The sequence below is a fragment of the Phalacrocorax aristotelis genome, chromosome Z, assembly GCF_949628215.1.
Source record: "Phalacrocorax aristotelis chromosome Z, bGulAri2.1, whole genome shotgun sequence".
Classification (NCBI taxonomy): Eukaryota; Metazoa; Chordata; class Aves; order Suliformes; family Phalacrocoracidae; genus Phalacrocorax; species Phalacrocorax aristotelis.
Window position 1 is genome coordinate 5,167,004 of NC_134311.1, and position 25,000 is coordinate 5,192,003.

Genomic DNA, 25,000 nt, shown 5'->3' on the forward strand with positions numbered 1-25,000 from the left:
CACAAGCTGAAAATATTATAACTGGAGATGATGCTGTTTAACTGCCATTTGTACCTCTGCTGGAATTCAGTTCACAATTTGATTTGATGATGATTATGTCTGTGTCTTCAACAGCAAACACTGAGATGAAATCTTACCTGCATTGGAACAGGATCTTTAAGGTAATATCCTTCAACAATCTGTTCTTTTCTATAGTGCTCAATGATGTCAGCAATACTGTTCCAATAAGAAAAAGAGGATACAGATGTCAAACAGGTTAGTTTTTCCTCTGAGAATTTGCTTTTCCACATAACCACATAAAACTTTCTCAAAGTTTTAATAAAATCAAGTGTTAAACATCATAATCTCATTTGTAGCAATAAGAATTTACTAATACACCAAAGTCAAGAAAGTTCACAAAACTGTATTCAGAATGTATTAATTCTAAACTCTGCAAAATATTTTAATTGGGTGCTTAAAATGCCAAATGAGGACACTGCTTCTTCCACATTCGAGTAGCACGTGTGCATTACCAGCTCTCCAGCCAGGCTGAAAACTGCTCTTTCATTGGCAATAGTTTTCAAAGTCTTAAAGTAGGGAAGGGAAATGGGAGACACCACAAGTGCAGAGCAGTGACTTTCTAGGAGGACAGGAATAGAAAACAGAAAAGGTTTGTAGCGGAGCTTATACAGATTATACTTGGAAATCACTGAGCTATCCTGTTAAATTAAATACTCGATTGGTAGCACTCCTCTACAGGGAAGCATTTGTTCTAGTCACCACGTTCAGACTGCAATTGCTTCTCAGGCTCAGGAGAGAAGTAGTGACAGATATAAGCTGAAACTTAAGGCATTTGAGTTGCTTTAACTTATTTTTGCAGTTACTGAAATTTACACTGGAATAAAGAACAGCAACATGAACTTCAATAGAAAGTAATCATTCATATGCAAAAGATCAACCTAAAAAAGAATTTAAAATTAACAAAAACATACTGATTGCGTCTTCTCACTTCATGCATACTTAGCTGTGTGTGCAAAGATAGTCAACAAGGCATGCAGCAATGAAATCTTTGACCTTTTACAATTGGATATAGCTGTGTCCAACACAGGAACAATATCTGATACTGTTAAAGTAACATCAAATACATTTAAACACCTATAGCAAGACATCTTTGTTTACTTTCTCTCATTCTAAAGCTATGAACTAGTGCACTCTTGATAACATAATCTTCCCACAAATATTTTTTTTTTACGTATGCAGAATGACATGAATTTCTTTCTGTATTACTGAAATAAATTAATTTATTTCAACTTTTTTCTGAGATGCAATCTGCATATGCCATTTTCTGCATAAAATTTTAAACTTTGCCACTCTTCAGAAAATAATGACTGAGTCCTTGTATTTTGCATGGTGAATAGCTACTGCCAACATCTTGTAATAAGTAAAACAGGATTATATAATTTTTCTCACTCATCAAATCAAGAATACCTTGACCGGCAATGCCTCCTCTCCTTCCTTGGTTAAAAATGCCAGCAGGAGTTCCTCAATGTAAGGAGCAGGTGCCTAATTTCTTCCAATTTCATAAAATGGGCTAAAGAATAAACTCAGTTGTACCTGAAAACTCCTTTTGTAGCTTGAGTACCATATAGACTAGGACTTATGGCTTGATGGAGTGACTAAGGGCATGGCTCTGCAGCCCTCTCTGCAGCCTCTTGCAGCCCGCAAGTGAACTCTACTCAGATGGTCACTTATATATCGCCTTACCACTGCGACAACTCAAATGCCTGAACAAACTGAACACTGCAAACATGAGGAGACCAGGTACCTCCAAAGAAGTACACTACAGATTGTGGATCTGCAAGTGATCAGTTACCTAACATGTAAAACGTCAAGCATGAAATCAGACTGACCACAAAACTTATCTAGAGGACAGGAAAGTGGATCATAGCCTTCTTCACTGTGTGGCAGCAACAAAAATCCTACTTAGACAAAATGCATCAAAGAAGGTAAAAATAAGCATGGAATGAAAAAAACCAAACAAACCAACCAACCAAACAAAAAACCCCACCCAACATTGAACTTGGTCTGATATATAGAAACAAAGATAGATCTCAATACTATGTTACAGTTACTTCAGTGACTTTAAAATTCTCAGCAGAGAGCTCGTTAGGTTCCTCAGGTCTTGGCTACTTGGGATGGTTTTCCAAGTATCTCACCACCATGAACAGTATAATTTTTTTTTAGTACTTAAAGAGTGAATTGAGAGTTATTCCAATGGCTGACATTTCAAATAACAAAGAATGCAGAAAACACAACTAAGCAACACCATTCTATACACTGTTAAATTATAAAGGCGAAGAATTAATGTTAAACCCATATTGTTCAGCCCGTCACAATACAGATTGATCGACCAGTTGAAACAAAATTTTCTTACAATCATCTAAGTTCTCAAATTTTGCTGTCTCTCAAGTTCAGGATAACATGAAGTCTTGTTCAACTCTTTATACTCTTGGGCCAATGTTTATCATCTTTGACATAGAACCACCCCTAATTTTACAGGTTTTTTTTCAACTGCTGTTACGTAGGTTGAATGATTGCAAGGAGGCAGCTAGAAGAAAAGGACAGGAGAAGTGGCCTGGTGTGCTTTTCCTACCACATGCTGCAAAATCAGAATTGAAACATTAATAAATGCTACCTTACATAAAACCAGGGTGAAACACATAGGGAAGTTATTCACAGAATGGTTGAGGACAGAAAGCACCTCCAGAGACCATCTCACCCAAGCCCTCAGCTCAAAGCAGGGTCAACCATGGCAGGTTGTTCTGACCTTTGTTCAGTCACATCCTGAGCATCTCCAAGGATGGAGACTCCATACATTTCTAGGCAACTTGTTCCAGTGTTCCATCACCCTAATGGTAAAAGCCATACACCAGTAACTGCACATCTTTGGACTGAGATCTCATGGCAGTTACTAATACCACAACTGTACAAGGTCTGCTTGGGATGGAGTTAATTTTCTTCATAGCAGCCCGTGCAATGCTGTGTTTTAGATGTGCGACTGAAGTGCTGCGTTGACAGCACACCTGTGTTTTAACTGTTGCTGAGCCATATTTGCAGTGTCGAGGCTCTCCTTTTTCCCCACTCTGCTCCCCTGTGCCCACCCTGCAAGTAGGACAGGGTGGGCAAGGAGCTGGGAGTGGATACGGCAAGACAGCTGGCCTGAGCCAGCCAAAGGGATAGTCCCTGCCATATAATGTCACGCTCAGCAATAAAAGCTCAAGAAAAGGAGGAGGAAGAGGGGGACATCAAAAGACCTGTGGAGGGGCGACCCCAGCCAGCAGCTAAACACCCTGCAGTGCTTTGCTCACTCCCTGCTCTTGGGACAGGGAAGAAAACACGAAAAGCAAATGTGACAAAACTCACAGGTCGAGACAAAGAAAGTTTAATAAGTGAAGGAGGGTGGGAGGGGGAGGCCAGTGATGCAAAAGCAATCACTCACCACATCTCACAAGCAGACTAATGCTCAGACAGCCTGAGCAACACCCACCTTGGGAAATGAAGCAACAAAGACCCTCCGGTCTTTATTGCTGAGCATGTCTCTCTGGTCAGTTTGGGTCTCTGGAGAACAGAGACAGCCTCAACACTGTGCAAGCACTGCTCGGCAAGAAACAAAATATCACTGTGTTATCAACACTATCCTAGACACAAATCTGAACCATGGCGCCATACTGGCTGCTGTAAAGAAAACTAACTCCACCCCAGTCAGACTCGGTACAAACGCCAAGAAATGGCTTTGCCAATTTTTCCGTGAAAATGCAGAAAGGTGACTAGCGGGGTAATTTGTTAACCACAGAACAAAGAGCAAGATCCCCAAAAGTTAAATGCTTTACTAAAGCCCATGGGAAAATACTCCTTCGTTACACAGCCAACATAATTCTCGCAATATGTATGCAATATAATTGCTCTGTATTGGGACGTTCAAGCGCACAGCTCAAAGACTATGGGTTCTGCAGAGCTGATACAACATAACAAAATAATGAAAGCAGATCTCTCTATGACAGACTGCAAACACAGTCCTCGGTCATAGTCATTGACAGAAATTTTAAGCCATTTACATAGAGAGTGGTGGGAGCACATGCAAAAGGAACAGGTTGGTGGGAAAAATAAGTCTTCCGACGCAGCACAGACTACGAGATTCCCAAGATGTACCCAGGACCTCTTTCCCTATGGTCACCTGGAGTGACTTCTTCTGGAATACGGACATACTGTTGCTTATATAGGTTATATAAGCTTATGTAAGGTTATATAGGTGGTTCCAAGTCACACGTCTGGATGTTCAAAATATCCAAGAAATAAAATAAACTTCTTGCATTTTGTGTTTCCTTACTATTCTTTAGCTTCTTACTTTTGTATGGAAAACCTTGGTCTATAATTTATTGAGACTCTAACTGTAATCAATACTCTGCAGAAAAAGAGCAGATTGCTTTCATTTTATCTTTTACCCCAATGACAATGACGAAAACTGTAAGAGAATGTTAAAAATACTCTACTACCTAGGATAATTTGGTAAAGATCTAGTCTAATACTAGTATCAGATTTCAAATGACATACCTTGAGAGCATTTATTGAAGCAGCGTAATGTAAAAAAAGCTTATAGTTACCAAGAAACCGTTGAACAGGTGCATTTAAACGAACACCAGTTCCTAAATCTGAAACTTTCACCTTGATGACAAATGCTATATTTTTAGATAAGCCACAAAGACAGAACTCTCTGCACCAAGAAATGCCTAAAGACTATTTCATTATCTTCTATAAATTCATGCTTTATATCTTCTGGATTCAATGCCATGTTTGTTGTTTTTCAGCCACTTCTGAATATTCCATACAACAAAACCGCATTAGTCTTCACATATTTAAAGGTTTCTTTTTTATAGTGTCCCTATTAAATAAACTAACACAAGAATCAAAAAGCCCACAAAGTTATTCCCTCTTTCCTGCTCCTTACTTATTGCCCTCTGTAGTAGATCTCACATTACAGAATTTGAACCGTTACTATCTTCATTTTGCGGCCTTATTATCTTTCATTGCATACTTCATTAGATATTTGAAATTCCCCAAAGTTTACCAACTTGCAGCACATACTAAATTGGACTGAATGTGAGCCTAGGAGTATAGCATTAATTCTCCAAGACAACCAACAAAAATTAAGCCTTTTAAAGCTATGCATATTTTTCTTTTACGCTGATGAAGCTGTCTGCAAACTAGGTACCAAAATATTAAAAAAAATTATAAAAGCATTTTGTCATAACTCAGTGCTGCTTAACTTTACAATCGTGTTTTCTGTTCAACAACTGATAGAAGTAATTTATATACACACCTCAACTAGATCCAGCACTGTTTTCTGAAGTAATCTGAAGTAATTAAGTTACTTAATATAGTAATTTTCTGAAGGTATGCTCTTTAATGCTACAAAACCACTTGAGACTAATATGAGAGTTCCACTAATTTGCTAGTTCGTTTGACATCACCTAGAGTGGGGGCTCCTAGCCTTATCATCCTCCTAATAAGCCACGTAACTAGAGAATGGGCAAATCAGCATTTACCTTCATTAAAGGCTGACTCTGGAGGCCAGACTGATTGCTGTAGGAGGTATTCAAGCAGCCTGGGTGTGGGATATGCACAGGTTCACAAGGTTCCAATTGTTTAGCCTCACACCATTGCCCATTTGACATCATATGAAAAAGTCCACTGAACTTCTCAATTAGGACACCGCAACATTTTCTCAGACATATCAGCTGCTGGATTTCTACCCATGCAGAAGCCAAGCTTGAAGTGAGAGAAATTATCTACTGGGATGAAGAATGCCCTGGTTCTAGGTGAGCAAGTCTGGAAAAGTGCTGATTTTGTAAGGCACACAACGACCTCCACTAAAAGAGGGAAGTGAGTTTTCACTACTAGGAAGTCTTGCATCTACAAGAACTCTAAAAACAAGATTATCAAGGATGGGGCTGTATTGATAGCTTCTCCCACAAAAAGCTTCTCTTTTTGTACAAATTGGTTTTTTGTACCCATGGCAAAACAAATGCATCCCAAATTTGCTCACTCTAAATTAAGTCACCTGTACTTCTGACCCAAATATCACACACACATTACAATACAATTTAATTACTTTTTCCAACAAGGAAGGTATTTTTGCCCCGTTTCTGCAGATACACATTTCTATTATTTGAACACCCTATCAAATGTCTCAGATAAAATTAACATTTTTATTTTCCCTTTTCAAATAGGCAAGAGCACAAACAGTAGCTTCCGTGACAACACAACATTCTCTTACAGATCCACATATGATCCATACAATCCACAATTTATAGTGTGAAGAAACCGGTTTGCAGAAGGACAATACGTTGAAAGAAACAAGCTACACTTAGGCTTCTGCAAGCTTTAAAGACTTGCTCAGCTCCAAGTAACTACTAAGTAAGTTACGTAAAATAGCATATGATCAAGATAACTACAGTCTTACAGCAGTAAATAATTATCAGGAGCAAATTATAGACATCCTTCACACAAAATACACACAATTCCTTTTGCCATTAAAACTTACCTATTATAGTATCTGCCTCCCATCATGAACTGATTGTTTGATGTTGGGCATATTTTAAAACGCTGAATATTTTCACTGGTCCGAAAATAAAGTGAATAATCACCAGGTGTATTATCTGAAGGCCTGACAAGAAAACTGCACACCTGACCAACTGAAAAGATATCATAATTGTATTAGTTTCTTGATGTAATATACGAGCCCTTATCAAATCTATTTCTACATAGCAAGAATTGCACACCTGAAGAAACACAAAGTCTATAAGGTAAGTTCCAACAGTGATCTCAAATTAGGTGAGCTAGTACTAAACTGCCAAAATTAATGCAAAATGGTTTAGCTGTAGCTGGCACCAAGCCACATCTTTGTCACGTCTTTACAAGAGCATACAAAAAAAGTCTGACAACATGTTTTCAAAACTTAAGAACTTCTGTTCTAATATGTAAAGTATGCTATTTGACCATATGGAGTCAGAAATCTTGATGTCTTCATTTAAAGACATATTTGCTCTACAAAAGGGCTGAAAAAGTTTGTAGTATGTTTTGCTTTAGGTATAGAAAAGCATATTCTCCACAGCATTTTGATGAAGACCTCAATAAGTGAAGTAATTAAAAAAATTTTTCAATCAAACATTATTAAATTAACTGTACTTGAGAACATACTCAATACCCATAGCCACAATAGTTTTCTTGTATTATTCTTGTTTTCTTGTAGTGTTCTACCAAGGTAACAACCACAGGGGCTGGTCAGACTAAGACACTTGTATACGATCACACTTAAAAGGAAGTGTTGTCACAGTTCAATATGAACAGGATCATTTTGTGGCATTTCATTACCAGTGTATTTCAATCAGAAATACAAGTACCTGTCATCAGCAAATTGTAAGCCTCTTGTTTGGAGATCTTCCCATGGAACCATCTTAACAAAGATGAAGAGAAAAATTAGAAAGCAAGACTACCAGCTCTCTTTTTTGGCTGTGGTGACATCCAAGGCTCTGGCACCTATGAATTGATCTTTATTTAAAAAGACCTAACACATATAGATGAGATAATCAATGATTATGCTACTTAACGATTCTTTCTACCAACAGCACCAAAAAACCAACATTAACAGGTATATAAAGTAATTTCAATAAAAATATCCAACACTTGGAGTTGATGTTCAAATCTGACTGTGCTTAGAGATGAAAATGAATTGTCTAAACAGTAGATAATTCTGATAGGCATAGTTTTAAGTCAGCCTCATACATCAGTTTACTTCAGTCATGAAATCCAAAGCTTGAACAAGGTGAAACACTGTACAGAAAAACTCAAACTAAATTTGGGCAGAAGCTGTGGAAATAAAACCTAGCTTTGTTAGACTACTGAATACAAACTGCTTTCATCTCAGACCTTGTACCTTCCCAGAGTCCTGTATCAGAGCAGTGTCCTAAAAAAGTTCAGCAGCCTCTGTCCACTCTCAGCCTGATACTTATGACTATACAGAACAGCTTGATATGCTACAACTTAATAGCTTATTCTGTCCTTTAAAGGAAAGCTGAAAACGTGGCCTTTTTTATGTACTGGAAAAAAAGCTCTAGTTCTGACTTTCTATACTACCCATAGAGGATAATTTCTGGCTACTGGAATGTTTGAAGCAATCACTGCCTCCCCAGGATTTCTCTGACTGGCACAAATAACTGGGGACAGATAGTATCAAAAGCTCCAAGCATCTGCTATAAACTACTTTGCAAATAAACAAATAAAAAATCTTACATTTGAAGCCACCCCTACTGCCAAATTGACTAGCGGAACACTAGCGAGTAGCAGACAAACAACAAATACACCAGTTATTTTCTTTCGCCTATTCAGGTAACAAGAAATGCCTCCTTCAGCATTAGCCTCTTGGAGACTGCAAACTGGCCGCGGAGAAAAAGCCGCAGGTGCAAACATGGCAAGCAAATGGAGGACACATGAAATAATCAAGCCACTAGAAAGTCTTTTCAACTTTCTTTTGCCACTCATCTTTACTGCTGAAAATGATCTATCAACAGCTTGACATATTAATACACTGTTGAATCTAAATTTTATTCAATCTTTAAAATAATTTAAATATTTAAGCAAATAGGACAAAACTTATAGTCCTCTGGCTGAAGTGTTATTACATGAAGCTAACAGAGACAAGCTGTAACTATCACACTATCATTTTTCTCATGGTACTCTGCTCTCTCTCCAGCATTGAGAGTTGGGCAGATCTGAAAAAAGGTTACCTCTACGTCAAACACTATGTTCAAGAAATACTCCATTGTGCATATTTTGGCTGAAAGTGATCATACAGTGACTCATCTAAAACCCACTAGCAATAACCATACCTATTACAGGACTCTCATGTTAATTATCCATGCATCTTCAGCAGATAGTAAAAAGCCTTGAGATGAAAAAATAAATCTCCTAGGTTCACCTTCCCAAAAGCTGGGAAATCTCATAGCTGAAGTATACAAACAGTTATGATTACTTTTAATAACAAAACAAAAATCCTTACATTTTGCCTTCATGTGGGTCTTCTTCTCTTCCCTAATGAGAAAATTAACATATTAAGTGCATGACAACAGTATAGCTCAGTCAAAAAAAAAAAAATTTCATAGGTTAAGACCTTCTGTAGAAAAAAAAAAAAGATGACATTTTTGAACAAAAGGGTTTCCTGCAAAAAGGAATTTTCCTCTTCATTCACTAAGTGGAAATCTAGCCAAAATATGTTATGTCAGAGGGTTGCTTCTGTCATGTTTCAAGTTCTTTAGGGGTGGTAACTTTTTAAAATCTCAGCTTTCCTAAGGTTAACTTAACCACTGAATACAGTAGGCTACAATTCAAAAGTCTACTACTGCCACTTCAATTTAGCCATTCACATACTGACATGGATCTGAGAGAAGGATCTACAGGAAACACTGCTATTAGCAGTACACAGGTAATGTGCAGGAAAATATTACCAAAAATGTTTGATAATATTTGACACCAAAGCAACATTAAGCTTGTTTAAAAAATTAGGTTTTGGTGTTGGGGTTTTTTAATATATTTTTTCCTTTTAAAGTATACTAAACCCCCTGTTCCCCTACAGTAACTCAATTACCTGCAGGTCACCTGGTTAGCTTCCTGAGCCCACACAAACCCTTCTAAGTACTCATCAATAAATTAAAAAAACAAGAAAGACCTACCACAATGTAAAATAACATTCTGTACAGGTTGTGAACATTTCACAGCAAATATAAAAAAGAAATGCAATGAGTAGCACATTCTTTACTCGGACATGAGTTTAGGAAATTGCCCAGTAAATTTACAGTACCATTCATTTGTACTTCTCCTTGGACAACATGTGAATAAGCACTTTTTTGATACTGAATTAGGCTTAAAGATACTATTATACCATTTTAAAATGAGTGGATTGAGACCTAAAATTACTAGGTTTAGAAAAGTACATAACTAGAAAACAGGCAATTAAACATAACTAGTTTTGATTTATTTCAGTATTCTTTCACCAAAAAATCTCACTAATTTAAAAAATTTGAATATAAAAATTACTTACCACTTCTTCTACCAGGTCTTCTACAATAAGACCTTGTTCATCTGTCCGTAGGTTCGTAACCCACATCCAGCCATCTTCCAATTCGTTATGGACAATAAACATATCTCCTTTAAGGAAACTGTAGAGGGTTACAGTAAGATTTAAATCAGAGGTACAATCATAATATAAAATTTCATGAACACAGTGAATTCTTGAGTAAAATTTCTGCAAAATATTTGAGAAAACCTGTTTGTGACTAATGCATGAATTGATACCCATGCACATCAATGTATTTTTCCTCACAGTTAAGTGGCTACTGCAGGTGAGTATTTATACTTTTGATTTACATTTTGTCTCTAATACTTACTTCAGTTCTGTCAACTTCAAAGTGTGCAAAGGACATAAAAACCAAAAATGACAATGCAACAATGTTAAAAGACAGTAATATTGTTCTTTTATCAAGAGGGATCAAGTACTGAACACAAGTAAAATAACCAGAGATACACATAATAGTCTAGAAGAAAATAATACTCCTTCCATCGAAAACTTTTCTTGTATAATGAAAGTCTGTGGAAAATCTATTCTCTATATTCTCACATTCGAAGACAAGTGCTACAAAGGGAGTACAGAACAGTTACCAAAGAAGCCATGCAATTAGCTACAAGAAAAGCATAAATAAAAAGCATTAACGTATCTAAGAGAGTTTCATTTCTGGAAGGTTAGTGTGTTACTCCTTAAGCGTTGTCCCAAACTCAGGTGGTACGAAAGCCTTTCAGTGTAGCACAGCAAGACTTCTCGATCAAGTTTGATGATACATCAGCATACAGGAAATAGCAATAAATTATTGAACCTCATTAACTATTTCAGTCCAAAATTACATAACAAATGTTTACGGCATTTCTGTCATTTGAAGTAGGCTAACAGGAAAGGCATTAACTCAAGCACAAAGCAAACAGCAAGAATTAAAGAACAAAAAACAACAAACCGCTACTGAAAACACAAAATAAATTCAGCTGCTAATGAACCTAAATCCTAAAAATGGGCGACAGACAGCAAGGGCACCCTCCATCAGCTCTATTACGAAGAACTATACAATAAGTTACTGTATGGAACACAGGCTGAAATCAATCCTGTAATACTTCAAACTTTCTAAATATTAACTATTAAATTAAAATTTTAACCCAAGATTCTCTGAAGTGCGTAAAGTCTTCGAGAGCATATTAATTTGACCTAGAACAAACTGAGAACTTGGTCCCAGCTATGCCACGAACAAAATTATTTTAGCCATGTGGATCTCAAAACCCAAGCACAGAACTTTGCATTTAAGCTGTATCCTAAAAGAGGGAGAAAAGGTATAATTTCTACAAATTGTATTACAATAGCAAAGTAATAAAATGCTTCTTTTTCCTCTTAAGTGGTTAGGCACCATAAGGCCTTAATGGACTCAATTTATCTTTTTATTCTCACACACAGTAGGAAGCCTTACTTGCAATATGCAATGAGGGAGCCCCTCCCCTGTCTTACCACCTTCTCATCTGCTTAGAAAAACATAATCTCAAAGACAAATATCTTCACGGGGTTCTTTAAAGAGGTCAGATAGGACTGGACTGTGAGCCTGGGGATAAATTCTCACCCCAATGAGGATACAAAGCTCTCATATACCTTCCTCTGTATCTTAGGCTAATAATTCCAAACCTAAGCCAATTTCCAATGCAATTGGTGTGTTAATTCAATTATGAAACCAAAACTGTCTCATTAGAGAGGTAAGAAATCACTACAAATTTCTCAAATCCTCCTACTTTTCCATCTGAAGAGAAAACGCTACTGACATCTCAGGAAAGCAGCATCAATTCCAAGCAACTAGCACATGCTTTTCTATTGGATATGTGTCTGTTGAATTTGTTTCCCTTCCACGTAGCATCTCATGAAAATGCAAGAAAGGTTGGGAGTACAGACAATCCTTAAGAGATTTTTGAGGTACCAATGTTAGAAAGGAAGTAACAGTTAACAGAAAAGTATGGGAGTTATGAGAGGCAGACCTGCAATTCATTGATTTTCTTATGATCTTCAAATTATGGGAGATTACACATTTAAAAGTTTTTTGTTCAACACAGACTCTTCAAGAGAAGGGAGGGATGAGAACAGAAGGAAAGGGAAGGGAGAATCATTCTTGCTCCATTTAGTGTATAGGAAAGTAAAGAGGACTTAGAGAAAATAGTCACCAAGTTTCTAAGCACAGGTAGCAAAACCAGTAGTAGAACATTAAAGGCAAAGCTTTTTTAACATTGCTCCTTTTTACTTATATCAAAGGCGGCCTTAAATATTCTTCCATTTATGAGTAATCAATAGTCACATTCTCTTTCTAGTGGTCAGAATTGGTTTGTCTGGAACTATTTATCTGCTATTAGCTAGCTCTGTGGCAGTTCAGGAAAAAAAGCCTAGCTCATTCATTTCACACACTCAAATGAGGCATTTCTGCACAGGATTCTTTTACAGACAAATTTAACCTCTTGGAGAAAAATGTTTTTTATAAAAACATACTTCAAAACTCTAACATTACTAATTTTACTTCTGTAAACCTAATGTAACTTCCCTTACAATTAATATGAACAAATATACTGAGAATAAAAAGTCTTACTGCTATTTCCTAAAAAAAACCACCAAGATGCCTCATCCTTTAACCTGTGTTAGGTTTAAGATGCAACTGAACAGCATTTGCATGTGAACACATACTTAAATCACTAGTGTTTATAAATACTCTTGAGAATCCCACAGCTGCTACTATTCTTAAAACATACCTTATTTCATCAGTTTCTGGCACTTTGGTGTAAGGTAGAATTGCTCGAACTCTCCTTCTGTCCTCCACAGGCTACAATTTAAGAGAAGAGAGCAAAGTTAATACTTCTCCCTCTTTCCAGTGTAGACTCCTTCTCCCCAGCATTACACTATTCTCAGGCAAAGGGCTGGTAACAGTCACTTACAACCCCCTCGCCAGTGTTAAATTGTCAAAGCTCAAAACCACTGAGAGCCAGAAAAGCGTAATTCATCCAAACAGCTATGAGAGCTCTCATTTTCTCTTGTCTTCTAGCATGACAGAATTTACATTTATCATCTTCAAACTAAATTACAAGTAAGGTAATTCTCATAAAAGTATACTTCTAAACTTTTTTCCACTTAGGGTGGAAGATTCTAGAAGTTTAGCATTCAGAAACATCTTTATTTAGGTTTTGGGCTTGGGGGTAGAGCATTATGCACTGGTGTTTCATTTTAATTACTTATATTGTTCTAAGGATGGGCAGGTGAAAGAAGCCCCATTTTCAGAAACCTTGGTTATTTCTAGGATGTGTATTTTGAAATTGTTTTTAGACACAGAAAATATCAGAAAACAGCAGAGGTTATATTGCAGTGCTGCTCTTTACTAGCCAAGAATTGCACATTTTTCTGTTTCTCTCTGTTTACTTAAAATTCTGTTACTACATTTGGAGACCACAGCAACACCTGACATCTAGCTTTCTCACTGCACGTTTTCATTAGATTGCAAGGGTTTTGTCCTGGTTTCAGCTGGGATAGAATTAAATTTCTTTGTAGTAGCTAGTATGGGACTATGTTTTGGATTTTTGCTGGAAACAGCGGTGATAACATGGAGATGTTTTAGTTGTTGCTAAGTAGCGCTTACACTGGTCAAGGACTTTTTCAGCTCCCCGTGCTCTGCTGGGTGCACAAGAAGCTGGGAGGGGACACAGCGGGGCAGCTGACCCCAACTGACCAATGGGATATTCCATACCATATGACATCATGCTCAGTATATAAAGCTGGGGAAGAAGAAGGAAGGGGGAACATTGGGAGTGATGGCGTTTGCCTTCCCAAGTAACTGTTATGCGTGATGGAGCCCTGCTTTCCTGGACATGGCTGAGCACCTGCCTGCCCGTGGGAAGTGGTGAATGAATTCCTTGTTTTGCTTTGCTTCTGTGCGCAGCTTTTGCTTTCCCTATTAAACTGTCTTTATCTCAAACCATGAGTTACCTCACTTTTACTCTTCCGATCCTCTCCCCTGTCCCACCAGGGGGGAGTGAGCGAGCGGCTGCGTGGAGCTTGGTTGCTGACTGGGGCTAAACCACAACAGTCCTTTTTGGCGCCCAACGTAGGGCTCGAAAGGTTTGAGATAATGACAGATTTAATTGGAATGTGCTAGATGGAATTTATAGTGGTTATTGCTGTTTAGCTATTAATTGGCAGGCTTCTGTGCTTGCTATGGGGCTTGCCTGACTTACTGTATGCCTTAAAAATCTAGCGCTCATTAGTGGTACTTTTTGCTTTCACTGCTTGCTGTACTGCTTATCACCTTCCCCTGCCGGGCCTGGGAACACTGTGATAACAGCCATGGCGATGCGCCTGGGCTGGCAGATGGCCAGGGCCCCACTGCTGTTTCTGTGCTGCTGCACTGGACAGGCTGGAACTCTAGTGGAAATTACTCAAAGGGACTGTGACCGGAGGATGAGTCCATGTGGGAGCAGGATACCCCAAAGCATCTGTGTCTGTGTATAAGCCCATGCCAAAGCAGGTATCTCTCGAAGCATCTGTGGCCTTGGTTATGTCTGTGCCACAACAGGTATGCCTCTGATGCAATTGTGGCCCAAGGATATATCCATCTTGGAGAAGGTGGTACACCTCGAAGTGTCTGTGGCTGTAGCTAAGTCTGTGCTGCAGCAGGTACACCTTGAAGCATCAGTGGCTGTGCATGAGGTCATGCCAGAGCACCTCAAAGTACGTGGCCATGGATAAGCCCAAAACAGAGCAGGCTTACTTCTGGAGGGACTGCGGCCATGGGAAAAGCCATGTTGGAGCAGGCTTTGGAGGCACTGCAGCCATGGGCAAGGCTGTGTTGGAGCAAGTTTACTTCTGGAGGCACTGCAGCCATGGGCAAGGCTGTGTTGGAGCAAGTTTACTTCTGGAGGCACTGCAGCCATGGGCAAGGCTGTGTTGGAGCAAGTTTACTTCTGGAGGCACTGCAGCTGTGGGTAAGCCCATGCTGGAGCAGGTATAGCTCTGAAAGCATTGAGGCCCATGCAGAAGGCCACACTGGAACAGGCACACCTCGAAGAGACTGTGGATCTGGATAAGTCTATGCTGCAGCAGGTGTGCCCCTGAAGAGGCTGTGGCTCCTGGGTAAGGCTCCACTTGGAGCAGGTGCAACCCTAAAGGACTACAGTCTGTGGATAAGTCCAAACCAGAGCAGGGGCAAGGGGAGGCGTTCATTACAGTGTTAAACCTGATGGTCTCATCCAAATGGACCAGGGGTGGAGATTGTAATGGAAATACGTTTAAATTGTTCTAACCCGGGATTTGAGTTACATACTATGGAAATTACCATATATAGCAGAAACCCCTTGTTGCTAGCCAGGCTGGGAGCAAGGGGAGGAGTTCGTTGCAATTTTAACACCTACAACCTGGCCCAAAGGGGCCAGGGGTGGAGACTGTAATGGATATACCTTCAAATTGTTGTAACCTGTGATTTGAGTTGCATGGTATAGGAATTACTACAGCAGGAACCACCTGAACCACTGGAGGACAAGCCTTTCAAGAAGCTGTGCAAGTGCAGCAGTGACCCGACCTGAGATGGCTTCGGTGCCCAGTAACTCCGCACAACACACCACCTCTCCTGTCCTACACGACCACAAGAGCAGATGGAGACCAAAGCCATGGACTAAATTATATCCGTGTATTTTATCAAAGGATGGAAAGGAGGGGGTGGAGGTTAATGAGGTTGTACTGGATAGTGTGGAACCTGAGCGTGATGTAAATGGTATGGAATAAGGGGTGGATACTGTCCTGGATTCAGCTGGGATAGAATTAAATTTCTTTGTAGTAGCTAGTATGGGACTATGTTTTGGATTTTTGCTGGAAACAGCAGTGATAGCAACAACTAAAACATCTCCACGTTAAGTAGCGCTTACACTGGTCAAGGACTTTTTCAGCTCCCCGTGCTCTGCTGGGTGCACAAGAAGCTGGGAGGGGACACAGCGGGGCAGCTGACCCCAACTGACCAATGGGATATTCCATACCATATGACATCATGCTCAGTATATAAAGCTGGGGAAGAAGAAGGAAGGGGGAACATTGGGAGTGATGGCATTTGCCTTCCCAAGTAACTGTTATGCGTGATGGAGCCCTGCTTTCCTGGACATGGCTGAGCACCTGCCTGCCCGTGGGAAGTGGTGAATGAATTCCTTGTTTTGCTTTGCTTCTGTGCGCAGCTTTTGCTTTCCCTATTAAACTGTCTTTATCTCAAACCATGAGTTACCTCACTTTTACTCTTCCGATCCTCTCCCCCGTCCCACCAGGGGGGAGTGAGCGAGCGGCTGCGTGGAGCTTGGTTGCTGACTGGGGCTAAACCACAACAGGTTTTTTTAATCATTACTTTGTATCAGTAAGAATGAGTTTTTATATTCCTTATGCTGAGCCTATGTAGAACTACAGAAAAAATTCCTACAATGCTTTTTCCAGAGAAAACTATGAATGGTGATTAAAGTTACTAACATTTAAATAAATGATACTTTAAAATTTTACTAAGTAGTTGACTACTTGCCTCTGGAGGTGCTACTGGAAATAAGAGCTTTTCCCCTTTCAGCAAACAGGACACATGACTGTAATAACCGATTAGGTCCGAGAGCGAAGCAAAACGACGTCCACCAATGTAATAGTCTCCACACATGGCAATAATCCTGTTAGTGAAAAAAAAGAATTGAGCGCGACATAAGAAAATTTTGCCTCTTTTTAAGAAATAGGAAATTAGGATAATGTTTCATTTTTAAAGGAGTGTCTACATTCAGCAAAATGCAGTCTTACATGCTCTCTATAAACTTTTAAGTAAATCTCAGCTAATGAATAGTTCATCAAAAGTTGCAGATATATATCATATGATACAACAGTATTTTAAGACTCTAAAAGAAGTGCTGATTCATGAAAAAGCCAGTATATTTGTTGGAACTAAATGAATAGAACGGAAAAATATAACTGAGTGTCCTGGAAAACTGAAATAATGTGGTAATAGACACAACAGCATTATAACTTGTATCATGCACGACAAATATTTTATGACAGACCTACAGAAATTTAACAAAGTGTTAAAATATTTTAGCAAAAAATAACTGCACTTGATTATACAATACAGAAAATTAACAGCTTAAAAAATTAGTCACTTTTTTACAGTTAGTTTAGCATCCATATTAAAAGTTAAGAAATTTCTTTTGAATAATCAAAGTATCTCCTTAATTTAAAAATTTGCTAACTAATGGGGGGGAAAGCTTACAAAACCATTTCAGTAGTTTAACACAACAAAGAATTCTTACAAAACTGTTCATTTTATTCTTTAAGGGTTGTTTTTCTGAAAGTACCGAGATTCATTAATGCCCTGTCAAATCAAAAATAGGAAGTACCATGCCTGTACACATTGCTAGTCAATACAAATTCCAAAAGGAGTCAGAAAGTAGTTATTTAGGTAGAAGAGTTAACAGTATTTCTAATATATAACATTCCTATTACACTCAAGAGTGAGTGTAGTGAAGAAGTTAATATTTTTGACAAGTTTAATATTTTTGACAAGACAGTCCAAAGAATTGATCACATTGTGTAAATCGATGGCATCACGCAGACCTGAATTTTTCCAGCAACAGAGATCACACAGGTGTCCTGAGTAGCAGCTCACTTGCATTCTTACAAAAATGTAAGAAATTGAGAAATAAATTATCACCAAGCTAAGCAAAGTTTGCTGTTAAAAAAAAATTTAAATCTAAAAGATCATGTTGTCTCTTCAGTTTCCAGAAGTGAGACATATTATCTTATGAATATTTCAAAATAAATTACAGTACCAAGACTAAACATATTTGAATCTTCTTAGTGTTCGACTTCATGTTTGACCTCTTCACAAAACTTGTGAACAACTCAAAAACAGAACGGGGGGGAAAAAACCAACACAGGCATACATTCAGTTGTCAATCCTTCATCCTAAATGAGTACACTATTGGTTTCTTCCATTTTTACTCTTTTTCTTTAGCAGGTCATATTCTGATACATTCCTGCCCCAAAAATCTGCCTTCTCAGTCAGTTCTTTAAACTAAATTATTTCTTGCAAACAGTGGTGTAGCACACAAAGATGAATCTTTAGAGATGAAATCTAATGTTTTTAAGCATACAGCCCAGCAAAGGGAATCAGAAAACAATATAACTTTAAGAACATAAGCTAGATCTTTTGGCATATTTTCTATAAGATTCCATGGTAAATTATTCAACAGAGATTAAGTTCTAAAAGAAATTTAGCATTTCAGATTATTATTTCATCAAACTTAAATGAAACCTTTCTTCGGAACACTGAGCTAGCAAATACAGAAAGACTTCTGTAATCACAGAAAATTCTGAAGGACAAGATGAAAAGACAAAATAATTTGAAGGAAAATATTTATATATCACTCTGACTCACTAAAAAAGGTAATACTTCAGTGAAAAGAGATTTCATTTTGACAGATTTATATGCTATAAATCAATCATACGCTGCATGAGCATATGTGTCTGTATGCCACTTTCAAGAAGCGCCAAAAGAATTAAAAGAGTTTAAGAAACTTTCACCTAAAATGATGGAATTTCAGCTGCACATCTAAAAAAAGTAATCTAAAAAGTTTAACGTGAAAGACAACACTTTTAGGAAACAAAATATCAGTGACATTTTTTAGCAAAGGAAGTTTCATGCATTCCTGGTAGGCTGCAACTGCCAAAGATCAAGCTTTGGTGGAAACAGCACTTCTACTCTGTGGGACATAGGAGATCCATCCCTGTATTTGCTCCAAATTCCTTTAAGGCTGCCATTCTTGTGGTTGACAATGTTCTAGAGTGTAGCACTTGCCTATCTAATAACAAACAAAAATATATACCTGGCAGTTAAAGAATGAAACTGAAAATATGTCCCCTCTCCGAAGAACAGTATTAACTAGCAAATTAATTCCCTTTGGAGATTTATCTTTCTGTGTTTTATGGATCTTGGAATGAGAGATTCCTTAAGGTTTGAAAATATTGTAATGACCCTTTCCTTAGGGAATCAGAAATCATTAGACTATTTTCTACCTGAGATGCCAGAAACACTTTTATGGCAGGCATGAACAAATAGTCAATTGCCTGATACTGGCTTCAAAAGGAGAAGTTATTAAAAATAATCCCGGACTCTAAAACAGCACTAGAAAGCAAGTATTAGCATAGTTTACTTTTCTGCTACTGCCACACAGTAACCAGTTCCCAAATGAGTACCAGTATAGCTGAGAAGCTGAATCTGATAGCTCAGATGGCAAGATGCAAACATGAGATGCTATTTGTGTGCTATATTGTCTGCACTTAAGAGAATTACGCCTTCATGTCAGTGGTAGATCAGGACCTCTGAACCATACTTCATCACACAGCAGATGCAACCAATTTGCAAACCATGCACATAGTGGCTCATATGTTGGTATTCTGGATAATTCCCACCTTCTGAAGTTGAAGAATGTGCTTTGAATTTGTTTGTTGCTATCAAGAAAACTGAAGATTTCTTTTACTGCTGAAGAAAGATTTGCCCTCCTATTTTGTAAATATGAACATTACACTGCAGCACTCCACTTGCTGCAGCTCTAGCCTTCCAGCTCTTCTCAGAATACATCTCATTTACACTAAAGAATAAATGGACTTACTAATGTACACAGTCTAGCAATGGAAAGTAATCCTAGTTACAACTTTCAGATAAAGAGCTATTTGTACTTACAACACATACTGAAAGCCGTTTCCAGAAAACCTTTGGATTATTAAATACTTAATCTCTTTGTTTCTTTTTGTTTGGCTTTTGGGGGGGGGGGCGGGGGGAGTGGGGGGGTGTCCCTAAAAATTAAGGAAGCTACCAGATATGCTACCACTTTAAGTATGTCCTGTGAGTTACAATGGCTGCTACAGAACAGACTCAAAACAATCTCCTTGAGTGACTAATGAAACCTGCACATTGCTTTAAGTCTATTCACAACCACTTCAGACAGGCTTCTCTATCCAGATGCTGTTGGTTTCCTCACAGGTTTGCTCTTTAGCCTATAAAGTAATTTTTAAGCAGTGTATTTTAAAACAATAAAACACATGTAAAAAGCTGTACCATGCAAGAATAAAGAGTCAAAAATATTCAATTATAATACAGTGATTGTTTTCTGTTTGTACTCTATTGTGTTCTAAAACCAAAAATACACAGATCATGGTATTTTAAAGTAAAACATTTAATTCTCACCTAAAATGATTGACATTTGTTTTACTAAGGAATGAAAGCACAAATGAACCTGGTCTCCGATCACTCTCTCGAATAAGGTAACTTCCAGGTTTTCCCGCTTGTCGAAGACGTTCTTCTGCAATCGTTCTGTCAAGTTTTCCATGATACCACCTGAGAAAAGAAGAATTTAAGGTTTTTGTTTATTCTCCTAGGAGAGACCTATGAAACTAACAAAAACTTTCAGTCAAAACTGAGGTAGCTGCAAACCTTTGTTTCAAAGTTATCACATCTTTACATGCTCAACCTCCCAGTTTATTGATTTCCAATAAACAGTATTTTTAAGACAGGACAGTTTTTCAGATAACCTGCTTCTCCCAGCGAACCACCCCAAACATTGGAGGCACTATACGTATCATCAGCTTTTCTCTCCTCCCTGATTTGCTTATTTTAAATAAACAGAACCAGGGGTGACTGACGTGACTTGGAAGGCTGCTGTATTTTAAGCCTACATGGGCTTCAGTTCAGGCTGGATTTTCCAAAAGCATACCGAGAAGTGAATTGCAACCACCTGTTTCTCAGCTGACACAGATACTGCTGTAGCAAAGCCTGTGCTGAACTGGAGTGACAGCAGTCACCAGACCACCATGGAGCCCCAGAACAGCCTTCCCTCATCACAATGCGTACCCGATCAATTAAAAGCAAGTGCAGATGCGTGGCAAATCACAGACTACAAAATATGACAAAGGAACACTTCAGTCTAAAGTGAAGGTTAGATTGTTACCATTCAAGAATTCATTCACCTTACCTCAGTTTATTTACACAGCTTTTGTCAGAACACTCATTCTATTCCAAATGATCAAGTATTAGTTTAAAAAAAAAAAAAGGCAAGCAGTAATGGAAAGTGCCATTCAAATATAAAGCCAAGCATTGTTCTCGTCACCTTCACAAAGCCACAGCATGTTCCGGAGCGACATACTGTGATAATTTATTAGCTCTCCATCCATCAGCTAGCTATGCTTGATTCAACCTTTAATTTCTACACTCAAGAAAACACCAGCTTCCATACAGCCACTTATAGGCAACTTAAATCATTTACCACTTCTGACAATTCACCTTTTAGCTCTAACAGTTCACATACATCTTGCAAGAGTCACAGGAGTGCATTTTGGAAGAGATATGTAAACAAGCTTTTGAGCTAATATATGCAAGACAACCAAAAACTGCACAGATTACAGTCCCCAAAAAAACATGAATAGCTGGCTTGTTGATAAAATCTGACCAGAAGCATTTTTTTTCCTACAAAATGGAAGCAGACATTTTAAGAGCTTTTATCAGAATGAAAATCAGACAGACTAAACCGAAAACCACGATGTATAACAGCAGAAGCAGCACCGGCATAGACAGTGTTTACCCTAGCAAAGCTGTGTGCTTGCTAGTATAGCTCTCCTTTGCTTGTCTTCCTCAACCTGATCAAAACAAGTCAAACCAGGAAAAGTGCTGCTGTGTCTGTACAACACACAGCACTTGAGGCTGCTGCCAGCTGAGTTATGTTAGCGAGATCCTGTCTCATCCCATTCCCGAGCAATGCAGCCTCGCGGACAGAAGCCTGTCACATAAACACAGCCTGCAAAAAAGTGGATCACACTACCCCTGCCAGGAGGGTCCTTTAGGAAATGAAACAAAACCAAGACTGTCTGTTTTGAAGTACCTAGGATGAAATATTCTGCTTGTCAGTGTGCACAGCATGGCTGAAACCGGGTTTGTTCATTCCCAGTACATGTCACAAGAACCAGGCATTGGTATGCTGGACAGACTGACTTTCACAAAGTAAGAAACTCCCCAGAGACCCAAGAAAGCTTCCTGATCAAGATATTCTTTGAAACCAGCATTGCATGAAGCTTATTTTAAACTAACGAAAGGTTCACTAAGCTTTTATTTGTTCCTATTTATCACCCACTCAAGAAAAGTAATCCTAACTCTACGGAGAGACACACTGCCTTACAATGGCAAACTTAACTGCATATGTTTGAAACGGGGAAGGTGGGAGTCTTAGTAAATTTTTTATTAGTAATCTGCATTCTTACTAGGAAAACAAAAAGGCAGCATTAATTGCAAACAAAACATTCAACTTTCATGTAAGGGACCGGGATATCGTACAATGATAGCACAAACTTGGGTGCTCAAATTTTAAGGCCAGAAGCTTTAAACAAAGAGGACACCCTCCTTGCTGGTGACAGCAATACATATATATATATATTCATACACACACTGGTATATCCCACATATTAGAGATCACTTCCCCTAATGCTGAACAGGCTATATGCATTCTCTCCCATTCAACAGTTTTATATCAAGCGTAACAGAAGACATTTATTACCAGGTAAAATAGAAATAGGGTTCAAAATTATTTGCTCCCCCAATTCAGAAAAGTTTGTTTTCTGAAATAAAAATTTCTAGTTAACTTCTAAGTGCAATTAAATTCAGTGTCACTGAGCACGTATTTGAAATATTAACAGCTAATACAAAATACACGGTATTTTACAGCTCACTATGCATTAGCGTAGTCACAAATTATACCACTAGCTACAGAAATAAGCATTAACACTGAATTTAACTACCAACTGATGTGAAGATACACATGGAAGTAGATCAGTCAATGCTAAGCAGAACAGCAGATACCAGAAAACAGCTCAAGTGATGACCTCAGGAAGCCTCTGTAGATAACACACATCTTTAAAAAACAGGATACACACTGAAGTACAAGCTCTTAAGATACCATTACAGTATGCAAAATGCTTGTTGGGGAATAACTGCATTTTTCCAGGGCGCGGTTTCATTGCTAGACAGAACTTCTTTATTCAAGCAATATACAGAATATGAGTGTTGAAAAACTTCATTTTTAGAAGGACACATCTTATATTTCATCCAGCTACCAACTGTTTTCAATATTATATGAAGATGCACTCCACAACTTTGCATCATTACCTTCAAGTAGTTTGATAATAAATAGTAAAGACTATTTTATAAACTGCAGTACTCAATCTGATTTAAGGATATCAAGTGCTCAATTAAGGAGTAGCATTATCTTGTTTTTAATACTTCTGTTAAAAGGCTGTGGGATTTTTTTTGTTTGAAATACATCCATAGAGTAATTTTTCTGTGAATATCAGCTAATCTACTGAGCACAAATTCACACTAGTGAAAAAATGTTAGGATCACTTATGCTGTATTATCAGTTATAAAGGAATATCCATCCAATACTCAATGCTATCCCAAAGAAGGTACAACAAGAAATGACTGAACTACAGAAACTGCCCTACTTGTCGTAATTTCATCTGAGAATAGAGTGCAGGACACTCTGAAGGACAGGACCTTCTGAAATAAAATAAATCCCAGATCCTCTGGCTTTAACCCTCAATCAGGTATCTCAATGAGGCTTGAGTTTGGTGTTTCTGCAAAAATACATCACAAGAAACTACCTTTCCATCTTTGGGGGTCTGCACCATTTTGAGTTTTATAGGCCAAGATCAACAACTTCAGCATTTTTAACAGCTTCAAGTTTAATTTGCGCACAGTTAGAAGCAACGGTTAACCAGATCTCCTGATTTACCTGAAATACAGCTTCTGAACAGAGGTAAAAGGGAGTTCTACCTAAAGTGCACTACGAGTCTCATGAAAGGAATTAAGGTTTGGATAGGAGGGTATCAAATAAAAACCCTGACAGGCTGTCTGTAAATATAAAGATGCCCCTGTGGCTGTGACTTATCAAATGTGTGCACTCAAAACCGTAACTCACTCCCACTTAGATGTATATCCTCCATCGTTGCCAAAGACAAGATCCCTATCATTTCTAGTCAGTTGCCTCTACCTTGGTTGCCTAGTCCTGCCCAAGAACCCTTCTGTATTTCTAACATCAACTTTGCAAATTTTTAAATGCTGACAATCCACTATTTTCACAGTGTTTTGAGCAAACATAATTAAATGACATTCTGAATCACAGCTAGTGCCCTGACAATACAATAGCTATTATGAGATACATTCAAAGAGAAAACACAAGTAGCCTTGCAACAGAATGTTATGGAATGATTCGACTATAAAATGTCTTATGAACTATAGATCTCAATTTAGGCAGTTGTTTCCATGACCACCATTTAACTACAGTAACAAACTTGTAAACTTGTTACCTAAATTGCAACCTGGTTTTTTTTTTTTTGCTTCTAAGAGAATAGCAATAATGGGCTTCCACGATTCACAAACCAGTCAGAAGCTGTGCAAGAAAATACTCCCATCTGCCAGTTTAAATCAAAAGCAGCATGTTCAAAGCTCCAACCCTCTGTATCACAGCCTCAATTAGAGCAAACAGACAGAATGCAGACAGAACATCACAAACAGCTTATATATACACACAAGCAATATACAGCTGCTTACTAGAATGGTCCCAATGCTACAGCCACAGCCACATCACATGGCTGATGGCCACAAGCCAGGTCACGAACCTCATGGAATGAGTTGCATTGCAGATAGAGCTGTTACCTCTGGTCTGCAAACAGAGCGCCTTAATTTTCCTCTGCTCCATGGAAGATGGCGGGTACCAGCCACCCTGTCACACCAGCCTCATTAGGCCC

General features: G+C 38.3%; 1 protein-coding gene across 1 annotated transcript in view; it reads right to left on the bottom strand.

The window, feature by feature from the left end:
- The window catches only part of RASA1 (RAS p21 protein activator 1), a 67,609-nt gene that overhangs the window by 30,277 nt on the left and 12,332 nt on the right, over positions 1–25,000 (bottom strand). The window contains exons 2-9 of the mRNA XM_075079556.1: positions 20,397–20,546; positions 16,698–16,833; positions 12,910–12,980; positions 10,133–10,250; positions 9,095–9,126; positions 7,440–7,492; positions 6,581–6,731; positions 138–216 (exon numbers count right to left, since the gene is read on the bottom strand). Of these exons, the coding sequence (XP_074935657.1) occupies positions 138–216; positions 6,581–6,731; positions 7,440–7,492; positions 9,095–9,126; positions 10,133–10,250; positions 12,910–12,980; positions 16,698–16,833; positions 20,397–20,546 (790 nt within the window). The remainder of the gene's footprint in view (positions 1–137; positions 217–6,580; positions 6,732–7,439; positions 7,493–9,094; positions 9,127–10,132; positions 10,251–12,909; positions 12,981–16,697; positions 16,834–20,396; positions 20,547–25,000) is intronic.